The sequence below is a fragment of the Labeo rohita genome, chromosome 4 (genome assembly GCF_022985175.1).
Source record: "Labeo rohita strain BAU-BD-2019 chromosome 4, IGBB_LRoh.1.0, whole genome shotgun sequence".
In the NCBI taxonomy this organism is placed as follows: Eukaryota; Metazoa; Chordata; class Actinopteri; order Cypriniformes; family Cyprinidae; genus Labeo; species Labeo rohita.
This window is the reverse complement of record NC_066872.1, coordinates 30676257-30698727: the sequence shown is the minus strand read 5'-3', so window position 1 is coordinate 30698727 and position 22471 is coordinate 30676257. Positions and strand designations below refer to the sequence as shown.

At 37.9% G+C, this 22471-nt stretch overlaps 1 protein-coding gene across 5 annotated transcripts in view; it reads right to left on the bottom strand.

Moving 5' to 3' along the window:
- Positions 1–268: 268 nt before the first annotated feature.
- Positions 269–22471, bottom strand: part of prrt4b (proline rich transmembrane protein 4b) — a 28885-nt gene continuing 6682 nt past the window's right edge. The window contains exons 2-5 of one of the 5 annotated variants that reach the window (XM_051107256.1): positions 20063–21211; positions 15003–15050; positions 12285–12401; positions 269–2951 (exon numbers count right to left, since the gene is read on the bottom strand). In XM_051107256.1, coding sequence (XP_050963213.1) covers positions 922–2951; positions 12285–12401; positions 15003–15050; positions 20063–21116 — 3249 coding nt within the window. In that variant the 5' untranslated portion in view covers positions 21117–21211 and the 3' untranslated portion in view covers positions 269–921. The remainder of the gene's footprint in view (positions 2952–12284; positions 12402–15002; positions 15051–20062; positions 21212–22471) is intronic. The other 4 variants (XM_051107257.1, XM_051107258.1, XM_051107259.1 and 1 more) reach the window with 4 other exon arrangements.

Here is a 22471-nt window from a genome sequence, read left to right as displayed (position 1 = left end):
GTTTCTCACACGTTTTCAGAACATGCACGCTATAAAATGTACAAAGTAATTTTTCTTCTTTTTAATATGTATTGAGTAACAGTGTATAGAGTTTTTGAAAACATGACATAAGACCTGGCAGATAAATAAATTATTAATTGCTGTTTATATCAAATATACACTATGAAAAAGAAATAAATGGCAGGCTATAGTTCAGTTCGTTAAGTGCTACTGAACGACGACTGAACTGTAGCTATTAACAGAGTGCGCTGTAAGAATACTTGCATCCTTCTCTCTTGTCTTAAGAGATGTTTTCTCTTTCTTAGTTGATAAAACTGTTAGGCCCTTCAACAAAATGCATTGTTGCAAAAACAGCAGGGACTTGACAATTAACTTTTCTAAAGGTTTCAAAAATTGGATTGGCAGGTTATACTGTATTTCATTTGAAACTATTTTCTGCTAGATTGCCTAGTATTTGTTTAACAGCATGGTTATCAGTAGTTCGCACTCTCACAGTATTAATCGTATAGACCAAAAAGGGATTTTGTACAAATTCATACAAACATCACTGTTAGCATTATAGAGAAATTTTGAAATGTTTTACAATTACAAATGTATCAATCATCGAAGAACTTTTGTACAAAATCTGCCTAAGCTTCTGGCGATTGGTGGCACTTCTTAAACCTTTACAAGGATATTGACTTCAGAATCCATCTCTTTGGAGAACTTACCTGACAAAAACCAACAAAGCCTTACAAAATTAAACATTTGGCACAGTTCTAGTCCACAAAACATTTACCAAAGCAAATGTGTTTTGACACCCTGGCAAACAAACTCACCAAATCACCTGATCTGTCCATCACCTGCTCATCATATCTCTGAAACTATTTTGGTTTCTTCATGTTACATCATTTTGTTCTGTCTGAAAGTAGAGGTCTCCCTCTAGAGGTCAATAGTCTCACTGCAGATGCTCAAAGCATCAATTTGTCTGCACACACTGATAAATTCTTCTTGGACAGATTGGTCAAACTCTGACTGCTGGTCCATACTCTCTTCTGACTTTAATGTTCTGTAGGGTCTCTGTAAGCTTCCCCTTTGGTGGCCAGAGCTGGCAGTGTGGCTGGAACCCCCACTGAGGGTAGAAGGTGGTGGATGTTGTCCTTCCGGACTAGAACACAAAACCAAAGAAGAGCCACCCAGAGACTGTCTGTAGAGAGAGCAGGAGCTGGAGCTGCCTCTCCAGCGCTCAGGAGATGAGCAGCAAGTAGATGACGACAGTGAGGGAGATGGGGATGGAGGAAAACCTAATGACGGACCCTCTGGTTGGGCTTGAGAAGAAGGGGGAACTTGGGGTAGCACTTCCACGCATGAAGATGTTCGGTATAGGCCTGGATCAGGAGTAAGGTTGTCTCTCAGGGTTTGGGCACTGCAGGAGTTGGTCTCTCTACCATTCAGGGAGCGGTCACTAGAGGTGAAGGGTCGTAAGGGGCTGAAGAGACTCATAGGAAATAGAGATTCGCTAAACAGTGCTTCATCAATGCTTCGACGCAGATTTATGGGCGAAGGAGGGCGCAGGTCCGCTGTGGAGTCACTGGTACAGGACGAACCCACAGAAGGGGCACCAGTGTTGGGTTGAGTATTAGGCAAGTCCAGGTCAAGGTCACGATAGGCCAATGCCCGGTTGCTGTGGTATAAAAGGTCAAGGCCATTCAAGCTGCCGAGACGGTCATCCACCAGCGTGTACAAGGGTAGGCACTCTGTCTCTCCATGCCCAATTGGATCACAGATAGCCAGCTTCTCCTGGTGAGACAGAGTCCACTGGTAGCTCCCAGGAATGATAGGTGACTTTGCTGCAAGGAGTTCTGTCCAGCAACTCCCTGGCTGGGGAAGGTGATCAGAACAGTAAACTGGTTGAGCAACTACCAGAACCAGTGTGAGGCAAACCACAGCTTCGCAAACTCGGCAACTGAACTGGAAAGTCCACCAAGGCCAAGGCCGAAAGGACTCCGCGCTTCCAGCAATTCCGAGCGCATGCAGCATGGCATAGAGTTGCAACCCTGCACAAGCCAGAGAGAAGACTGCACAGAGTAGCACTGCGGCTGCTGCCCGGTCCCAATCTCTGCTCTCAGCAAACGGGCAACGGTTGTAGCGTTCGGCTGGTGTTGGTGATGTGTTGTTCAAATGATAAATATGCTTGGAATCAGCACGAACGTAGCAGTAGAACACAAAATATGCAGCTGATAGGAAAGTTGCCAGAGCCACAAAGGCACCTCTAGAGATCAAGGACAGAAACAGATAGACTTGCTGGTCAACATGGAGTAATGCAACAGGGCCAAAGGCAGCAGCAAAGTGCAGAAGCACCAAGCAGGCAAGGAAGCAAGGTCTCTGAAAGGCGGAATAGGACAGTTGCATGCGTGAGCGCATTGATAGGAGCAAGAATACTAGGCCAAAGGCGGCAGTCATGCAGGGAAACGGTGCCTCGTAAAGTACCAGTGAAGCCTCTGTGGATGCCATGCGGTCCTGGTATCCGTACGCATCATACACTAGGGCAAAGGCCCTAGTGCATCCAGCGGCCACCAGGCAGAGACTAACCAGAGCGAAGTAGCCACAGCCTGACGGGTACTGTAAGGGCAGGCACAGGAGGTTCAGGGTGGAGGCCAAAGCGACTAGACAGAACACAGTGCCCAGTCCGTATATGTGCGCTTCCCATGCTGAACCCCATGTCGCCAGTGCACTGTTCCAATCGGAATATAGTGCCACAAACATGGGTGGGGCTGAAAATGGGTTGGGACTTTGAGAGAGGTTGGTGGAGAGGGTGGTTGTGCTGTCATTTTTGCTGCTGTTGCTCAGGACAGTGGTGGTGGGCCAAGTGTCACTTGAACTGCAGATTCCCGAACGTTCCGCATTGCAGTCAGGAAGTGCAGATTCTTGGGTAAGGTCGGGCAGCCAGTCCTCAGATGTGGTGGGCATTTCTAAAAGAAAGAACAAACACATTGCATTATCAGTATGGAAAACATGTAAGGACAAATGAAAAATATGCTACAAATACTAATTCTCAGGAGACTACTCTTGATTTAATGACTGAATGGATGGCTAGTTACAAAATTAACCCTAAAGCGCAATTCAAAACAATAGCTAATTTAAAATAACAGTAAAACATATTAACACAGCACATTAGATCCTAGTTTTGAGGACATTTCTTAGAGTATATACAAAATGGGTATTCCAGACCAGACAACCAAGGCAGTCATTACTGTCACCAACTTCTCTGGCAACCTATGATTTGTTTTTCTGTAATAGACATCACCACTAGAGGGCATTTTTGAGGTGTCTGCCCAGCTGAGCATGTTTCACAGTGGACAACCATGGTTTAAATGTGGGGATTCCTAAATCTGGGGAATGTCTAGTGTTTTAAACCTACTAAATGTAAAAGCTGTGGGAGAAAACCAAAGTGGATGAACATATTTGTCTTAAGAAGCAGGGATTGTAGGGCTGCCATGTAAGGCAGAGATACAACATCTGTTGTTTTTATATAAATGTAATTGTATTATTTGATTCGCAGATTGCTCTGGGAGGAGGCTGCTGTTTTAGATTTTGGATTCTGTGGCTTGGCTCTGGTGCTGAGGAGTGTTACATACATTAGAGTTTCTTAGCTAAAGAGTTGGAACAGCATGTGAACTTCCATGTGACAGCAATTTTTAAATCTGGAAATGCTTCCTGATGCTTACCAAACATTTTGTTTGGAAATGATGTATAACCAAGTCTTCAGATGAACCAGATGATCACCGTAGAGAATGTACATGTTATGAAATCCCACACAGGTCTGTTTGTGGCATCTAATGTGCCACTGTAAAATGTGATAAGACAGTCAAAAAAATTAAATCCCCCTGCACTAGAAGGATTGCCCTGCTGTGCATTTGCAATTGATGTGCAAATCCATACGAGATGGATGATATTAGTGTCCACAGCCATATCAGTCCAGTGCATAACAGCGTGGAGATGTACGTCAGCACGTCATAGACTGACATATCTAATTACACCCTTTACATCGCAGATCGGGGTCATAACTCATCTTAGCTGCCACGATCGGGCTTTCTAAAAACGCCAGTGAGTTTTCTGAAGCCTTGAGACAGAAACCATAGAGCTTTTTTGGGCCAACAAAGACTAGCTGATCAACAAAATTCAAATATTCCAAGTTGAAAGTCAAAAGACATCAACCCTCCTCTGCATTGTAAATGGTGAATACATCATGTCTGAAGGTTGTTGAGTGCTGGTAAGACCCTGCCTCATTTTAGATTGCCTCTGTACGCTTTTATATGTTGGTAGTGACAGACAATTTCCTGTTACACCCAGAGCCAAATTAACTACTTTGTTTATGACCTTCCTCCTTTTAAACAAGCAGAGGCCTACGCAGAAACACGTGTCACTCCCAAAGGTGGGTCTGGTTTTTTTAGCACTGGTTTTGGCCTTTTTGGCTGATGACCACCACTTGGGCTAAATATACTCATCGTGCCCAGTCAGTGGTGAGCACTGGCTTCCATTTCTATGTCAAAAACCTAGTGTTTTTTCTTTCTGATGGTGGGAGTAGATAATCAAACCTAGTCGCTCTTGATTAATGGTAGCGTGCGCGTAACAGCCACACACCGCTCATTAGATGCTTCTCTTTAATCAACATTACCACAACACTAACCACCAAGCAGTGCTCATTAGATCTATAGCTTGACATTAAGATGGCTGTTTATCCACTTGCATTAAATATAGGTTACAGCTGAGTCCTTCTGTTTGCCGCAAACTTTGGCTCATTGGAATACACTGACCTGATTTCTTTTCAATATAACTGTTTGAATAGGTGTTTAGCTCTGATTTGTTATACTTTGTTGTTCATTCATGAAAAATATTCATTCTTAATGTGCTTTATTCGAGAAGAATAAGCAGAACAAATTTCTGTGTAAATCCACAGAAGCATTCATATGCAAATTGGCTGATTTCAATGCAGCATGTACATACAAAAAGGATTTATGAATGATGTATACAGAAATTTGTTCCGGATGTGTTTTCATGAATACAATGAAAGACCCAATGAGTTTGACATATTGCTTTTGCTGCATTCTTAAAGATTAGTTGGCTCCTGTTGGGCTATTTATGCTTATGAATGTTTTAATCTAAGATGTTTTGTGTCATTCTTTCTGCGTCAGTTGTAAAAAATTAAGTAAATGAATACTTCTACTTAGAAAGGATGCATTAAATTGACAAAAAGTGATAGTAAAGACTGTTACTTTGTTAAAAAGGTTTTTTTTTTTTTTTTAAATAAACTCAGTTCTATTCAAAGAATCCTGAAAAAAAATATCATGGTTTCCCCTAAATAAGCAGCACAAGTGTTTTAAGCTTAATTATTATAATAATAAAAAAATTCTTGACCACCAAATCAGCATGTTAATGAGTTTTGAAGGCTCATGTGACACTGGAGTAATAGAAGCTGAATATTCAAAATAATACGCAGAAACACAAGTCACTCCCTCAAAATGTAATAGAAGCTGAAAACTCAGGAATAAATCACATTTTAAAATACATTAAAATATAAAACAGTTATTTTAACTAAATCCAATCTAGTTTTCCACAAAAAACGGCATCAGAAGTACTCTCTGTAGAGACTGAACAAGAACAATGAGCAAAACTAAACAAAATTCTATCACAAATGCCCTTTTTAAAAGATCAGCTACCAGCTAGAATAAACCAGTTTATACAAGCATGGAAATTACTGTTGGCCTCAGCTTGTTTTCTAGATGCTATCAAATGCCAGTCAAACTCAAATAAGCTCTGGATGGCATAAAAACCAGCTTTAGAAAGTGTCCAGTTGTCTTGATGAGAATAATTAGTGTTTGATTAACTAAAGGGTGTGAGCAGTGTGTCAGTCTAACATGAGGAGAAAGTGTACGGTAGGCAGACACAGGAAGAGGGTGGCGAAAGAGCCGGGTACTGATAAGAGGGATTGTTGTGGCAGGAGCTTCAGACGTCCTCCCTCTTCATTTCCTTTCACCCTGTGTGCCCTCCACCCTCAGGGGTGTGGAAAATATGACTGGTTTCTGGATGCGAGCCAGAGTTTCAGTTCAGGAATCAATCAAATCTCAATGACCCCGATCCCTGCACATGCTGGATGACACTCTATTTGGGAACTGTTTGCACAATGCAGCAAAACAAAATACCTCTAGAGAATACAGACATGTAAACATGGAAGGAATTACAGCCAGGTTTTACATGATCATCCCATGGGGTTTCCATAATGTTGTTGTTATGGCCATGCATTGTAATTGTACTGGATGGAAGTTCAGGAGGGACAGGAAGCAGACCAAAGGCATACGACTCCACTGATCCACATGGGGTTAATGGATATTCCTCTCAAATGATAGGCAGGGTCTATTGTTGACGGTGACACCCTGGGCGAGTCTACACAGACGTCTAACTTTTTAAGTTAAACATTTTTGTCTGTTCAGACATGTTGTAACTCAACTAAACAGCTTTAATTTCACAAATCACTAGCTTGGCCTGTAGTTTATCAGTTACCACGTTTCTGTGAACATATGGATTACAGTGACAGCAAATCTTGATGCATTGAAGAGCCATTAAATAAAGCTCAATTAAAAAAATGCTATTTAAGCTTCTTCTTCTTCTTTCTGTACTGTATGTCCTCCTAACTGATCTGACTTATGATTTTTTGAAAACCAGACTATCAAAACCACCAAAAATCCCACAGACTTTCATTGAAAGGGTTAAAACACGTACAGTAAGACTTATAGAGTATAACACGGTAATCATGCTAAAACATGAATCATGACTAAAACATACCAACAACATGTAATCATGATAAACAGGCTAGCCACATGCTAATCATGCTAAAATTGCTAGCAACATGCTAACAACATGCTAATCATGTTAAAAACATGGTAGCAACATGCTTACAACATGGTAATCATGCTAAAACATGTTAATAGTGACTAAAACATACTAACATGCTAATCACAATAAACATATGCTAGCAACATGCTAATCATGCTAGCAACATGCTAACAACATGCTGATCATGTTAAAAACATGGTAGCAACATGCTAACAACATCATGCTAAAACATGTTAATCATGACTAAAACATACTAACATGCTAATCACAATAAACACATGCTAGCAACATGCTAATCATACTAACACATACTACCATGCTATAAACATACTAGCAACGTGTTAACATGCTAATTATGCTAGCAACATGCTCATCATGTTAAAAACATGCTAGCAACATGTTAGTCATGCTAGAAACATTCTAGCAACAAGCTGACAACATGGTAATCATGCGAAAGCATATTAATCATGACTAAAACATAATAACATGCTAATCATGATACACACATGCTAGCAACATGCTAGTCATGTTAAAACATGTTATTAACATGCTAATCACGATACACACATGCTAGCAACGTACTAATGATGTTAAAACATTGTATCACCAATGCGTTAATTATGCTAGTAACATGCTAATCATGCTATAAACATGCCAGCAACATGCTAATTATGGTAAAACATGTTAGCAACATGCTAAAACATGTTAACAATGTGTTAATTATGTTAGAAACATGCTAGCAACATGCTAATCATGCTAACAACACGTTAAATCACGTTAGCAATGTGCTAAATCATACTACAACATGCTATCAACATATATCTAATCTATCTAAACTTTCAAACTTCAAGCATTTACAACTGCTTTAAACTTCCAGGCTAGGCTTTCTCAAGCAAACTTCAAAGTTTGTTCTCAAACTTTACTCATCTAGTTATTATTATTATTATTTGTTTTTCATTAGCATACATTGACATGTCTTAATATCCAAGATGGATATTAATGCTGTGTGTAAAGAGGACCTGAGAGTTTTTCAGGCTGTCAGAATATGAACCTGCAACAAGTATTTTAGGATCAGGAATTAGGACGTGACTTTCTGATCCGATAATGACAACATCCTCTGCTTAATTAGGAATACACTGCTGTGCTAGTACTCGTTCAGATTTCATCTATCCTGCCTCACTTTCAATTCCTGCTCTCTCTAATAATAGATGAGTGGACAGCAGGGTAGGATGATCCCATTCATATTGATGAGGCCTGGCTTTGCTGACTTAAAGAAAAGGGCAGTGAAGGAGACATGAAGGAGACAGGAAGACCATCTGATCCACTTCCTTCTCACAGACTATTCAATTTTTGGGGGAGGCGAATGTGTGCTAGATTTCGAAACCTTTTGCATCTTTAATTTGAGATACGGCAGCTGCAGTTTTGTGGGTCGGATCTCTGCATGCAGTTTACTTTACAAGACAGCCCATAAACACACAGATATTCTCGCAACCTGGTTCTTGGATCGTTGTGGCATATTTTGTCCATCTATTAATGGAATTTAGGTTATCCCATTGAATACAGCGGGAAGAAAGTAGGTTAGGTGCGGCGAGAAGCTGGGTCTAAGACGTACCTCATGATCGACAGGGAAGGTGACGTAAAATGGCACACTTAATGCCATATGTTGATAGATCTGCTGCACTGAGACGTGTTGCGTAACTCAACTCTCTTGGGCAGTTTAGTGGTCGGCTTGTTTGTAGGCGGTGCCAACTATGAGATAAAAGTGCTCGTTTCTCCTCCCTCTGGAAGCAATTACTGGCAGGTAACAGACGGTTGGTCGTGGTGCACTCGGCCATACCGTACAAACAGATATCTTCCTCTAAATCACATGGAGGAGGAAGATTTTTGGATTTAATTTTTCACTGAGGGAATCAGAACAGTTGGCTCACTTGTTACTGTTTGGGAAACATATAACATCCTTCCATCTGATGTGTGTATTATTTAACGTTAAAATGCTACACAAAAATATAGCTATCCTCATGTTGCTCCAAAGAAATATGACTTTTTAAACTCTAAAACTAGAAATTTCGCAAAAAGTACTGATCAGAATCTTCAAAATCTACCACAAACATTCGCCTTACCAAAAACTGAATATCCTGAAGCTTTGAATCTCCAAAAATGGTCTAAAAACACCATAAACAAATCTTAAATGTGGTCCATATGCATTATATTTCAACTCTGAAGGCATATCTTGTTTTTTTGTGTGCGAAAGACCAAAATGTAAGTCTTCATTCACTGAAAATCCTGACATCCATCCTAGTTCTGCTTGGAGTGTTTATGAGACAAGTATTGTCAGATTTGTGAACAAATTGTTATAAATCAGATCTTTTGTGTTAATTGGTTGATCTAATGCACTCAACCACTCTAAATGATTCACAAATTAGACTGATCTGGTTCTTGAGACTTAATGGGCCTGCTCCAATACCCATACTTGTGGTTTTTGTACTTGAGCACTTACATGAACCTACTTACATTATGCATTTCCTGTATTTGGCTGGCTTAAAGGGATAGTTCACTCAAAAATGAAAATTACCCCATGATTTAAGTAGGTTCTGTAATCCATAGTAAATCTCCATCACGTGTGTGCTTTCAGATAGAGCAGCGTTTATTACACAGAGTGTCAATGAACTACAGCTCTGTTTAGTAAACACTGCTTTATCTGAAAGCACACAAGATACAGAACCAGCTTTACTGACAAGACAAGATGTGCACTGGATATCGCATGCAATTTATCGTGCAGCCCTACTTAAGGGTGAGTAAATCATGGGGTAATTTTTTAATATAACTCAAATTTTATTCATCTGAAAGAACAAAGTCATATAGACCTACAATGGCTTGAGGGTGAGTAAACCATGGGGTTATTTTCATTTTTGGGTGAACTAAGTGTTCAAGTGGGTGTGAAGACTGTAAATGTGTGGAGAACTTTTGATTACCCAATGGGACACACCTACAAGCCAAAGTTGTGAATTTTAACATTTGCAAATTAATGAGTCATGAATGAGTCAAAGAGAACAAAATCATCACTTCCTGATAAACTGACACTAAATATCACTAAGAAAAGTACAGGAGAAGCCACTGAATACAGTAATTTTCATAAAATAAGTTACTTGCGCCTCAAAGTGAGCAGATAAAACAAATATGGTTAATTGCTTTTGAAGGTGGATGCTGTTTGGGAACGCAGTTGTGTAAGAAAATTGTGGAAGGCAATTATACAGAAATATTTTTGAAATATTGGTCATTTAAGAATGACCATAACAACATTTCAGATGTAGTGCAACAAGATCGGTCCGCTGGTTAGTCAGGTTATGCCGTCCCATAACACAAAGTCACATGACTTTATTGGTGTTTACGGAGGAATTTATTCGGCAAATGCGTTTCCATCTTCCGTTATTCGCATTAACCCTTTTTCTCAAGTCAAAAACAACCTCAAGCGAGTGTAAAAAAAAAAAACAATTTTTTTTTGAAAAATTTGGCCTTTCCATTGCTCGTTTCTGATGTGATACTTCAAAATACGCATAACAACAGGGTGACGGAAACACAGTTCTAGCGTTTTTACAGGGTTTTATTTACACATTTTCAATACTTCTACACATTCATTTGGCATTTTTTCTAACGTACCTTTGGGAACTTTTTTGCAAGACATGAAATACGTACCAATAAGTACATATCACTGCAGTTTCCAACAGAAATGAACACTAGAGGCTGTAAAACAGTGAGCACTTGTAATCGTTTTCTTACACAGTTGTATTCATATGTTTCACTTTCCGGATGTAACAAACTTTCTCGGTAGCTCAGCCGGCACAGAACTGGACTTAGGATTCAGAATCCTTGGGTACGAATACTGTGAAAAACATGACTCACGATGAAAGAGCTGAAAGATAAAAAAACAAGCTAAAACGCCATGCTTGCAATTGCGTTTTTATGTCACATTCGCTTTTGTAGGTTTAGGTGTAATGCAGACGGTATGTTATTTTAAAACGTCATGGAGCATTAGAGTTATAGCATCACTCAATGGACATTTCACACACAAAAACAATGATACGTTCATCTGTTCTGACAGAAAAACCAAACACTCTTTTAGACATTTCACAACAATTATGTCATGAAACACACATGGCGGTATGTATTTCGTGCCTTGCGTAAAAGTTCCCCAAGGTACGTTTTCAAAATGAGACTAGGTTGCATTTTTAAGACATTGGACAATCTTGAACACTTTAAAGTGTGACCCAATGATCAAGTTGCTTACTTTTATGGACTGATACTTTTATGATAAAATAGTTTTTTTTATTATTTTATTTAAAGTTTTAGAAGTTATATTAACAAACACAAATACGAAAAAAAAAAAAAAAAAAAAAAAACATTAACCAACATAGGATAACAAAACATAAATATTTACACCCACAGACAGACAGACAAAAAAGAAAAAAAAGAAAACCTGGATTGCCTCAATCAACAAATGTATACAATATAATTATCAATATATATATATATATATATATAAACATAAATTACAAAATTCACAATTGTTTTATAAATGCAATAGTATAGAAATATATATATAAAAATAGAAGGGGAGGTTTACAGAATACAGAAGCTAAATTTCCAAAAGTTTCAAGATAGGTCCCCATGTGGCTTCAAATTTTTTTCTGTGAGGAAAGCTCACCAAAACGTAAATGTTCCATTTAGATAACGTATAGCATCTCATTCAACCATCTCTGAAAACAAGGGGCTCATGGAGATTTCCAATTGAGTAGTATCACTTTTTTGGCTGCAATCATGCCAACCATTAGAGCTTGTTGATAAGTATGGAGGAGAGCGTTCATCACATCAGAATAGCCAAAAATAGCCAGACTGTAGTCAGGTTGAATGTTAATTTTGTGAGCACTAGAAAACAATTTGAAAATGTTAGACCAAAAAACATACAGAATAGGACAAAACCAAAATAAATGTGCCAGTGTATTCTCTGCCCTATTGCATCTATCACATTGAGAATATTTTATTTAATCTACTTTTAGAATAATTAAGGCGACGTATAACTTCGAACTGGATTCATTTATATCTCGAATTTACTGAACAACAAGGCCTCTTCCCAGGTCTCATCAGCCACTTCATCATTCAATTCAGACTGCTTTGAGGTGCTTGAAATTACATGAAGTTGAGTAAACTATGACATTTTTAATTTTGTGTGAACTGTTTCTATAACAAATCAGTCTGGGCAGCTTGAATGTAGAGCTATTTACTCAGGTTAAAAGTTTCTCCATTATACTTACGTATTTTGAAAACTGGTTCATGTCCCAAGACATGAAAATCGGAGTATAATTATCACAGGTGTAGACTACATAAGGTGTATTGCATCAGACCGTTTTAATTACCTGTGTTCCTGAGAGTTGTCGCACTAGCTGATGTTGTCGGCTCGTCGTGTCGCTCTTGTGTTGTCAGATCAGCGCTCTTCCCCCTTTTCTTATCGCCTTGCTCCCATGTAAATCCTGCTGGGAAAACAAAACACACAAGGCTGAGAATGTGAAAAGTTATGACTGAAAGAATGAAGAAACAGGAACATTTCCTAACCTAGTTATGTCAAAGGGATTTCTGCAGAATTCCGGGCCAGGCTTCAATGGCACTGGAGTTGGCATCTCGTTGTTTAATTACAACAACTTGACTTTCATGTTTGAATGTGCGCAGCCCACTCCACTGCGACGGAGCTTCATTACGGATCAAAAATGGAAACCTTATCTTTGTGACCAAGCAGGATTATCGGACTAATCCGAAGCAAAACTTTCCTATGAGAAAAAGCTGGGTTGTGTGTGGCTGTGGAAAACTCACACATACCTTACCAGACCTGACACAATGAGGCCAGAGTGTTTAATATCTGGTCACTGGTCAATGATTCCCACAGATCCAACTGAAATAGCTTGTTTTATTAAGCGCCACACATCATGCTTCCATGTTTGTCATTGTTTTTATTAATAGACTTTGAGATGGAATATTTACATTCCCAAATGTGTAGCTATGTAGATGTTTGGGCATTCGTGTGCGTACGGACTCTATGTATGGATGTGTAGCGTCGACGTGCCCAAATGAGTTTGCATTTATTGCTTATAGAGACACAAACATGACCTTTAGGGTGACCTGATGACTGTTTGCATGTCTGTGATAATACGTGGTAACTGCTTATAACCTACATGATGTTTTTTTGTTTAGTGTCAGGATGCACGTTTCAAGTGTGAACACAGCAGATCTTCGTTCTAGTGCTGATACTGTCTCTCATTAGCATGAATAATGAGCTCTGCACCAAATCAAGGAGGGAGCATACAAAAGGAGAGCGAGTGTGTGTGCGTGATTGAGCGCAGCTCTACTCATCCTCTTTTGGCAGAGGTTCACTCATGCTAAACCATCAAGCATCACTTGGACACTACTTGATTCCATCATTCTCTGTAAGAGAAAATGTAGATCAATTTGTCTTTCTGTTTGTCTATCCCTCCATCTATATCTGTTTTTAACCATTCACATTTTTATGTATCCATCTATATCAATTCAATAACCATATCTAATCCATCTCTTTCTTTATCTATCAGTCCATCTCTATCCATCCTCTATATCTACTGTTCCTTTATACCATCCATCCAATGCCCCATACTGAGAAGTGCTTAACAAAAGAAAAACGTAATGGGCTCCCTGTGATTTTTCATCAACATAACATTTTGAAAATGAAGAAATTCTGCCAGCTGTAAATATTAGTATTATGATTTTATAGTTGTTTAGATTTTTTTTTTTTTTTTACAGTGATATATATTTAATAGCAATTTTTATTTTATTTCTATAACAATAATATCAACAATATCAACTATTTTGTCATATTAATTTAATTTAATTTAATTTAATTTAATTTAATACATTTTGGCAGCCCTACAAGCAAGCACAGCAAACCTGGATTTAAATTTTTGTTTAAATCAAATTTTGAATTACAGAATCAGAAAAAACTGTATTTTGATTTTTCCTCAAATATCTATATATTTATCTATCCATCTATATATCCATCAAACACTATGTCAAATGTTCATTTATTTTACAGTGATATATATTTAATAGCTTTTTTTTTATTTTATTTTTATAACAGTAATAAGAATATTAACTATTTTTAAATAATTTTAACTATTTTATTTTATCATTTTATTTTGTTTAATAATTTATTTTATTTTATCATTGATTGATTGATTTTATTTTATTTTTATAACAATAATAACATCAATATTAACTATTTTAAGTCATAATTTATTTTATTTTATCATTTATAAAATTAAAAATAAATTAAATTAAATTACATTCAAAAATTCTGGCCAAATTGTAAAATTCTGGGTCTATAAGCAAGCACAACAAACCTAGCTTATTTATTTATTTATATTTATTTATTTGTTTAATCACATTTTAAATTGCAAAATCAGATTTTTTCTGCTTCACCTATCTATATATTTATCTATCCATCTATACATCCATTCATTCACCCCTATGTAGCTACCTGTGATTTTTCGTCAACATAAAATTTGGAAAATTAAGAAATTCAGTATTAGTATTATGATTTTATAGTCGCTTAGATTTTTTAAAAATTTTATTTTACAGTGATGTATATATTTAATAGTAGTTTTTTGTTTTGTTTCTATAATAATAACAACGACAATTTTATTTTATTTTATTTATTTTTTTTTTTAGCTTAGCTTTTTAATTTTGGCCAAACTGTGCAGCTACGATCAAGCACAACAGTTTTTTTAAATCGGAAATCAGAAAAAGTATATTTAGATTTTTCCACAAATTGTGGAGCCGTATAATCCACCTACATATTTATCTATCCATCACTTTATCCATTCACCCCTATGCACCTATGCATTTTCTCAACATCAGCCTTGTACTGAATTACTCTCCGCCGTCTCTTGACGGGTGATTTAGAGATTCTGACTTTTACACCAGCTGTGTGCAAATGAAGCGTCAAACGTCCCCCATCACTCTACGTCTGAACCACCCAGATCACCAGTCCTCATTAGATGATGAGAAATGTTCTCTCAGAGCTAGTTATTCATCTAGGCAAACCTCTTTACCTTCATCTTCCAGTCTCGTTCTCTTCCACCCCTCCTCCTCCTCTCTCCCTGGTCACCATTAATAAAGAGGGAATTAGATCAGAATTTGTAATTTTGACCCCTGCACAGTGAGACATACATCATTTAATCTCCCTCATGAGGCTGAATGTGTGTGTGAGTGACTGAGTGTGTGTTTGTCTGTGAGATTATGAACACAATTCAGTACGTTCAAGTAAAAAAGGCCAGTCTGAATTTCATTTTAAAAGGATTTTAGATTAAAAAACATCACTAAATTTCCATCTTTTTGGATTCAGTAAAGTCTCACGTAATCTCCACACAGGCAATAATGATTCGGTTAGTCTAGACGCTTTGAGAAAGCCTAATCATAGGATGAACCTTCTATGAAATCATAGTGAGGTAAATACTTTAAGTGTATTGTTTGTGAGTGTGTATGTTCTAGTGACAGCCTGCACATGCCTCTGTCCTCAGTTTACCCAAAACACACCGTCAACAATGTACTACATAGCACTTTTCAGCAGTGTTGCTATGACAACAATCACATTGTACCAGTCTGAGAGCCGTAACCTTGACAACCGTTTAGTTTATGATCTAGAATATTAACAACCTTAGAGTTCTAGATGTTTCATCCTAAAGAAAAGAAATGTAGGATTAGCAAAGTTTAAAGGTTAGTTATACAGTGATTAAGATTTTGTATTATTTTCATTACAAATAAATGTTTTTCTATAAATAAATGATTGTCTGCACACAATTTTTACTTTAATTTACCTTAACATAATTCACTAAAATGCTTAAATTGTGTTTTAGGAATGCAAATCATAGATTTAAAAAAAAAAAAACTTTTTTTTTACTGTAGTAGAATTAGATTTTTACACATTATGAGAGTTAAAACAAATATATGTGTAATTGGTCCTATTTTTATGCTAATTTTTCTTTTGATTTTGGTGTAATATGTAAGGAAGCCAGTTTCCGCCACTGAATAAAAAATAAAAAAGGTAATTGCGACTTTTTAATCTTACAATTCTGACTTTTTCCTTGCGAGTTTACACCTTGCAATTCTGACTTTTTTCTCAGAATTGCGAGTTTATATTGCAATTGTGAGTATATAACTCACAACTGTGAGTTATTAAGTCAGAATTGTGAGATTTAAATCCGCAATTCTGAGAATAGTCTTTTTTACTAAAAGGACAGCCTAAACTTTATATCTCAAAATTGTGAGAAAAGATGCAAACTCACAATTGTGAAAAAAATCAGAATTGTGAGTTTTTATTTTGCAATTCTGACTTTATTTCTTGCAACTGTGAGTTTATATCATGCAGTTCTGAGAAAAAAAGTCAGAACTGTGAGATAAAAACTTGCAATTGCAAGAAAAAGTCAGAATTGTGAGATTTTATTTTGCAATTCTGACGTTATTTCTCGCAATTGTGAGTATACATCATGCAATTCTGAGAAAAAAAATCAGAATTGTGAGATAAAAACTTGCAATTGCGAGAAAAAAGTCAGAATTGTTAGATTTTACTTCTCGCAACTGAGTTTATATCATGCAATTCTGAGAAAAAATTTGGGGTGCTGTGTATACATTAATGAGGGAAAAAAATGAACTTAAATGATTTTAGCAAATGGCTGCAATATAACAAAGAGTGAAAAATTTAAGGGGGTCTGAATACTTTCCGTACCCACTGTATATACAGGGTTTCCAAATCCACAGAAATGCACTACTATTAAATTGTTGCCATGTTGGTTAGTTTGTTTTTTCTCTCATGGTAAAAAGGTTTGACATATTGCATAGGTTGTATTTGAAAAATTTCACCTGTTTTCATTCTACCAATAAAAAAACTGTGCTAGATGATGGATTTTGTCTGGGAGGGGCACTGGTAGGGAGCCTTTATGAAAACGGATGTATGTATTTTACAAATTTGAGTGGCGTATTTTGAGTTTTGATATTTGGACTAGCATTTAGTCAGATATTAGGTCACTGGAATAGTTTTGGGCTATTTTTGACTGGCGTTTAGGTTAGTTTAGTTTCACAGACCTGGCAACCCTGCATATGACCCAGACAGTGTTTGAGTGATTTCAGCCTTGTTTCCCTTTCCAGTCTATCACTATTCCAACACTCCCTTCTTTCCTGTTTAATTCTCTCCTTTTTCCCAGTCTCCCCTCCTCCTCTCGATTCCAGTGTGGTAATTGACCTTGCTCTCAGCTCCGGCGTGTTTTTGAGATGGGGGATAAGCAATTTGTGGCTGCCTGCACCTCCAGAAGACAAGGTGACCCAAACATTAGTCAATAATTTGCTGTTTCACACACACATACCCACAAACGCAGAGGCACTGTAACATGCTCTTTAGAGTAAGAGTCATGTTTCTGTAGTGCCTTCTAGAGGTGCAGGGTGCATGTTAATGGAAAATCCTATTTAATGAATCCTAAATAGCATCACAACACTAAATTGTCTTTACGTTTCAGAAATTTTGCTGTAGAATCACTTATGTGACTCGTTTATGTTTGTCAAATGTTTATTGATTGGCTTCCTTCTCTCTTCCGTGGAGCGTAAATGAATTGAAGAATGTTGAAGAAAAAAACAACGGGGATCAGGGACTGTTTATTTATAGAAGAAAAGAAATTGATGTCACATGAACTATTTTTTCAATGTTCTTACTACCTTTCTGGGCCTTGAACGTATCAGTTATGCTGTTGCCTATCAGAAATATCTTAATTTGTGCTCTGAAGACGAACAAAGATCTTACAGGTTTGAAACGACATTAGGGTGAGTAATTCAAGACAAAATTTTCATTTTGGGCAAACTATCTCTTTGAAAAGTAAATCTCCAGGTCTTCCATCAGCGTTACAAAATTGCTGACAGGACATCAAGATTTGCAACATGTTACTGTTTGACAGTAGAGAGGTCATATCTCTTTCTGAACACCTCTCTTTCTATGCATTTCCTGTCTCCGCCATCTAAAAAAGATTCTACGAGTTCGGCTGGAAAGAAAAAGAGAAGAAGGACATGGAAAAACATGTCTCTGGGAGCCAGCAGAGCTTGAAAGAAAACATAAGACTGAAGGGCTAAATGAGACTTACGGCTGGAAAAAAAAGAGAGATGCCCAGTAAACGTCAGGAGAGGCCTATTACTGCGAGAGAGGATGGATAGAGCAAATTGAGAAAAGGGGACTAAATGTTGAGAGAGGCATGCTCAGCATCCATGAACAGGCGGTGCGGAAAAACATCGTCCCTGAGGATTCACTGGCTCTGCTGACTCTGCCATCGGAATACTGATCACATACCGCCCAACTGGCTGCTTCTCCAGTGCAAATCCCGGGCTCACTGTACATATACACACCTGTCTTACTACTCCCTCAGCTCTAGATATCAAACAGAGGCATGTCAATACTGGTTAGCATGCTTGGCCATCTCTCACACACCATATCTAGGTGTCTGGCACACTATTTTCACAGATATCTGGAGATGTTGTCTGTATCGATTCGTCTGATCTTAGGTCTAGATCTTATTTTTAACAACTATATGCTCCAAAAATGCTAGGTTATTTTTTTAACCCAAATTCTGGGTTCAGCCCGTTTGGTCATTTTATTGGGTTACGTTTAATATTTTTACCCAGGTGTTGGGAAGTTTTTCTGTAACTAAGCTGCTAGGTCATTTTTAAAGTTGGCTTATTTTTTTTTTACCCAACCTCTGGGTTAAGCCTGTCTCTGACGAAACAAGCTTTTTGAGTCCTCTGCAGTAGTTTTTCTTTAGTGAAAAAAGGTTTGTACACATTTTATTTCATTTATAAAGTCTTTACTGTGCTGTAAATTATACTATTTTACCCAACGCAACATAAAGACCAGATGTCAGTCAGCAGCGGTTGTTTCGCAGGATGGAAAATGGCTTTTGACTTGCATAAAATAACATTACATGGAGAATTGTTATAGTACTGAGTTTAAATTGATTTGATGTTCTCTAATGTCAGTACTGTTTGTTTACGGGCAGGTTTGTTTACGGTGAAACGGCATGAGAATTAGCGCTATTTTGGTAAAAAGCAATTACAGAGAATGGCTGAATACGTTAAAATTTAAATTATACTTTTAGATGTTACATTTTTATGTCTAAAATGCTTGTTAAAGCGTTTAAATGTATGTAATATTATCTTGTATTTTGTCCATGTGTTCTTGCTTAATAAATGTTCATCTTTTGATTATTGCTGTTGTCTCTAGTAATTCTGTATCTGTGTTTTTTATAAGTTCCAATCCATTTTAAGCCAGTAATATAATAATTTTTAAACAATAGTTAAATAAAATAACCCAGCATGTTTGGCAAAAACATTTAACCCAACCAGCTGAGTCAAAATAGCCCAGCATGTGTTCTGTCCAATATTTACCCAGTGCTGGGTTGCCAAATAACCTAAGCTGGGTTGCTTTTAACCCAGCATTTTTTAGAATCTAAGGATAGAAAATGCTGACCAAATGGGTTATACACACCAAATTTGACCTTAAATGATGCCTGTGTTTGTAAATTTTCATAAATCGTTTCATAAGCGTGAGGTCTTGTGAATTTCTATGAATTAGCCACCTGATAAAATACATATGAATTACTTTGAGATTTGGTTGAAAATTCAAATTTGAATTTGTCTTGATTTTTGGGGTGACATATGTCTCACTGTATACATACTGTAGTAGAACAATTAGTATTCTGTTGTAAATATAACCTATGTTTCCTTTCCAGGAACAAAGCTTGCAGACTAAGTACATAAACAGACATCAGCCGTGATGGGGCGGTTCCTCTTCCTACTCATTCTTTTCACTAATTATTGACAACTGTCTGCATGTTTTAAGGACACTAGGGCTATTAATCAATTCATCAGCCTCATTGATTCCACTGCTAACCCTTGAATGGTAATCAGTGAGGTTTCTGCAATTCATTAAATACTCATTTTCACCTTAAAAAATGTATAACAATGAAACAAAAGAACAAATGTAATACACCCATGGTAGCTAAGGAGAGGTCAAATTGTGTCAATTTTTGGTTATCTTAGATCAAAATGGAAATGAAAAGACAGGGTGGGGTTGACTTACCTCCTGCTGGTAGGGTGGGAGTAGGATCTGAGCCAAAACTTTGCACTCTTCCCCCTTCTGTTGGGCCTGTGGTCTGCTCTATCCATGCAAATCCATCCAGCGCCTTGTCTGTGGTTTTGAAAGGCGTCCATTCTGGTTTTGCTGTCCCCAATGTGTTTTGTCCAGTGCTGGCAGTGGTTAAAGGCTCAGTAGATACTTCTAGCATGGGGCCTGCTGGTGTGACAAAATGCGTGGTTGGAAATGAAGCTATCGTTTGTTCTGATGTCGTTGCCTGAGTGTCTACCAGTACGGTTTGGTCACTGTAAGGGTTTAAGGGTTTCAGTCTCGGTGTTGTAGTTTGCGTGGTGCTGGTATTCAGAGCAATGGATACAGTGTATGTTTGTGTTGTTAGTTCTGACGTTGTTGATGGAGTGTCTATGGATACAGTTTGGTCACTGTAGGTGTTCATGGGCTCCGTAACCAGTCTTAGTGTTGTAGCATACGTGGTGCTGGTACTCTGGGCAGTGGATACTGTGTATGTTTGTGTTTCTGGTTTAGATATTTGAGATGTCGTCGTTTGTGGCGTTTTCGCTGTGCCTTGGCCATTATTCGGCGGCCAGTGGTCGAGATCATAGCTTGGATCGAGTTTAAAAGGTTCTGGTCTGTCTAATTGCTGTTTGTTCCTGAGTAAGTCAATTATTGGCAGTTTTGCTGATTTTAAAGGCAGCACGGTACCTATCTGGACAGTGCTGCTTTGAAGTTCCCCAAACGTTGTTGTGGTCGGCTGGTATTTTGAACTTAAGTCCTCTGATGACAGAGTATAGTCTTGCGTGGTTGCTTCTGGGAAAGTCGTGCTCACCTTTGTCGTAGCAGACCCTTTAGTCTCACCAAAGATACTCCATGATCCAAAACCAAACGATGGAATTTTAGGTTTCAAATTTTCAATGTAGGACATGCCCCATACTTTGGAGTCTGCCTTGGTTTGGGTCGTCGGGTTTGGCCCAAACACGCTGAAAAACCCATGGACAGAGCCGAAGAGAGAGAAGACCACAAAAGTCCCACGCAGAAGCAGCATTCTGCCCCTCTAATGTCGTCACGGACCACTGCTCACATGATGTCTGAATTTCAGAGGAACGCCCACCAGATGCACCAGCTTTTGCCACAAATAACCTAGAGACACAATAAACAATATCCTGTCAGTTCACAGTTTTATTATACATCTTTTTCCATTACACCAGTATAATTACCCAAAAATCAAATTACCTCATGATTTACAGACCCTTACCCATCCTAGGTGTATATGACTTTGAAGTTACATTCAAAAATGTCCTGGCTCTTCCAAACTTTATAATGGCAGTGAATGGGTGTTGAGAATTTTAAGTCCAAGAAAGTGCATCCTCCTACATAAAAAGTGTTCCACATGGCTCCAGCAGGTTATTAAAGGTCTTCTGAAGCAAAACAATGCATTTGTGTTAATATCCATATTTAAACTTTATAAATCGCAATCTCTAGCTTCCGCTAACTGTCGTACGTGCATTCACAAGAGAGTGGCGTTCCAGCGGAGGACATAGGACGTAGCGTAGGGTAAAATTTGATGTGAAGTGACAAATGCAGAAGATTTGTAAAGAAAAATGTCGGATTTTTGAGCCAAGAAGAGATTGGTTTTCCTTTGCTGTAAACAAAACTTGGTTCTCGCAGACTACCATATTCTCACGCCTACGTCCTACATCATCCGCTTGAAAGCCACTCTCTCGTGAATGTGCATACGACAGTTAACGAAAGCTAGGGATTATGGTTTATAAAGTTATAAATATGGATATTTTTCATACACAAACACACTGATTTGCTTCAGAAGGCCTTTATTAACCCCTGCTACATGGAGCACTTTTTATGATGGATGGATGCACCTTATTGGACTTCAAAATATCAACACCCATTCACTGCCATTATAAATCTAGAAAGAGGCAGGACATTTTTTTAAATATAACTCTGATTGTATTCGTCTGAAAGAAGAAAGTCATATACACCTAGGATGACTTGAGGGTGAGTAAATCATGGCGTAATTTTCATTTTTGGCTGAACTATTCCTTTAAGTTTAAGTGTTTGAGTTTAGTAGTCTCATACCAAACTCACTTGTTCCTGCTGTCACAGAGGTGGCCTCAACTCTCCATTGACAGAGCAATTATAGAAGCAGGGCTCTTTAAGAATACTAATGGGAGACTAGAGGTCTCTTTGTGGCGTGTATGTATATATGGGGGTGGTGTAGTAGGACGTATAGAGGCCCAGTTTCTTTGTAGAGCTGTGGGCTAATTTTGGAATATAATACTGATGGCCTGTAGCCTCAGTAAGAGGAGTTGAATTTGATGGAATTTCTCTCGGAGTGAGACTTGGACTTTTTTTTCTTTCTTCGCCACCCCCGCGTTCCTCTTT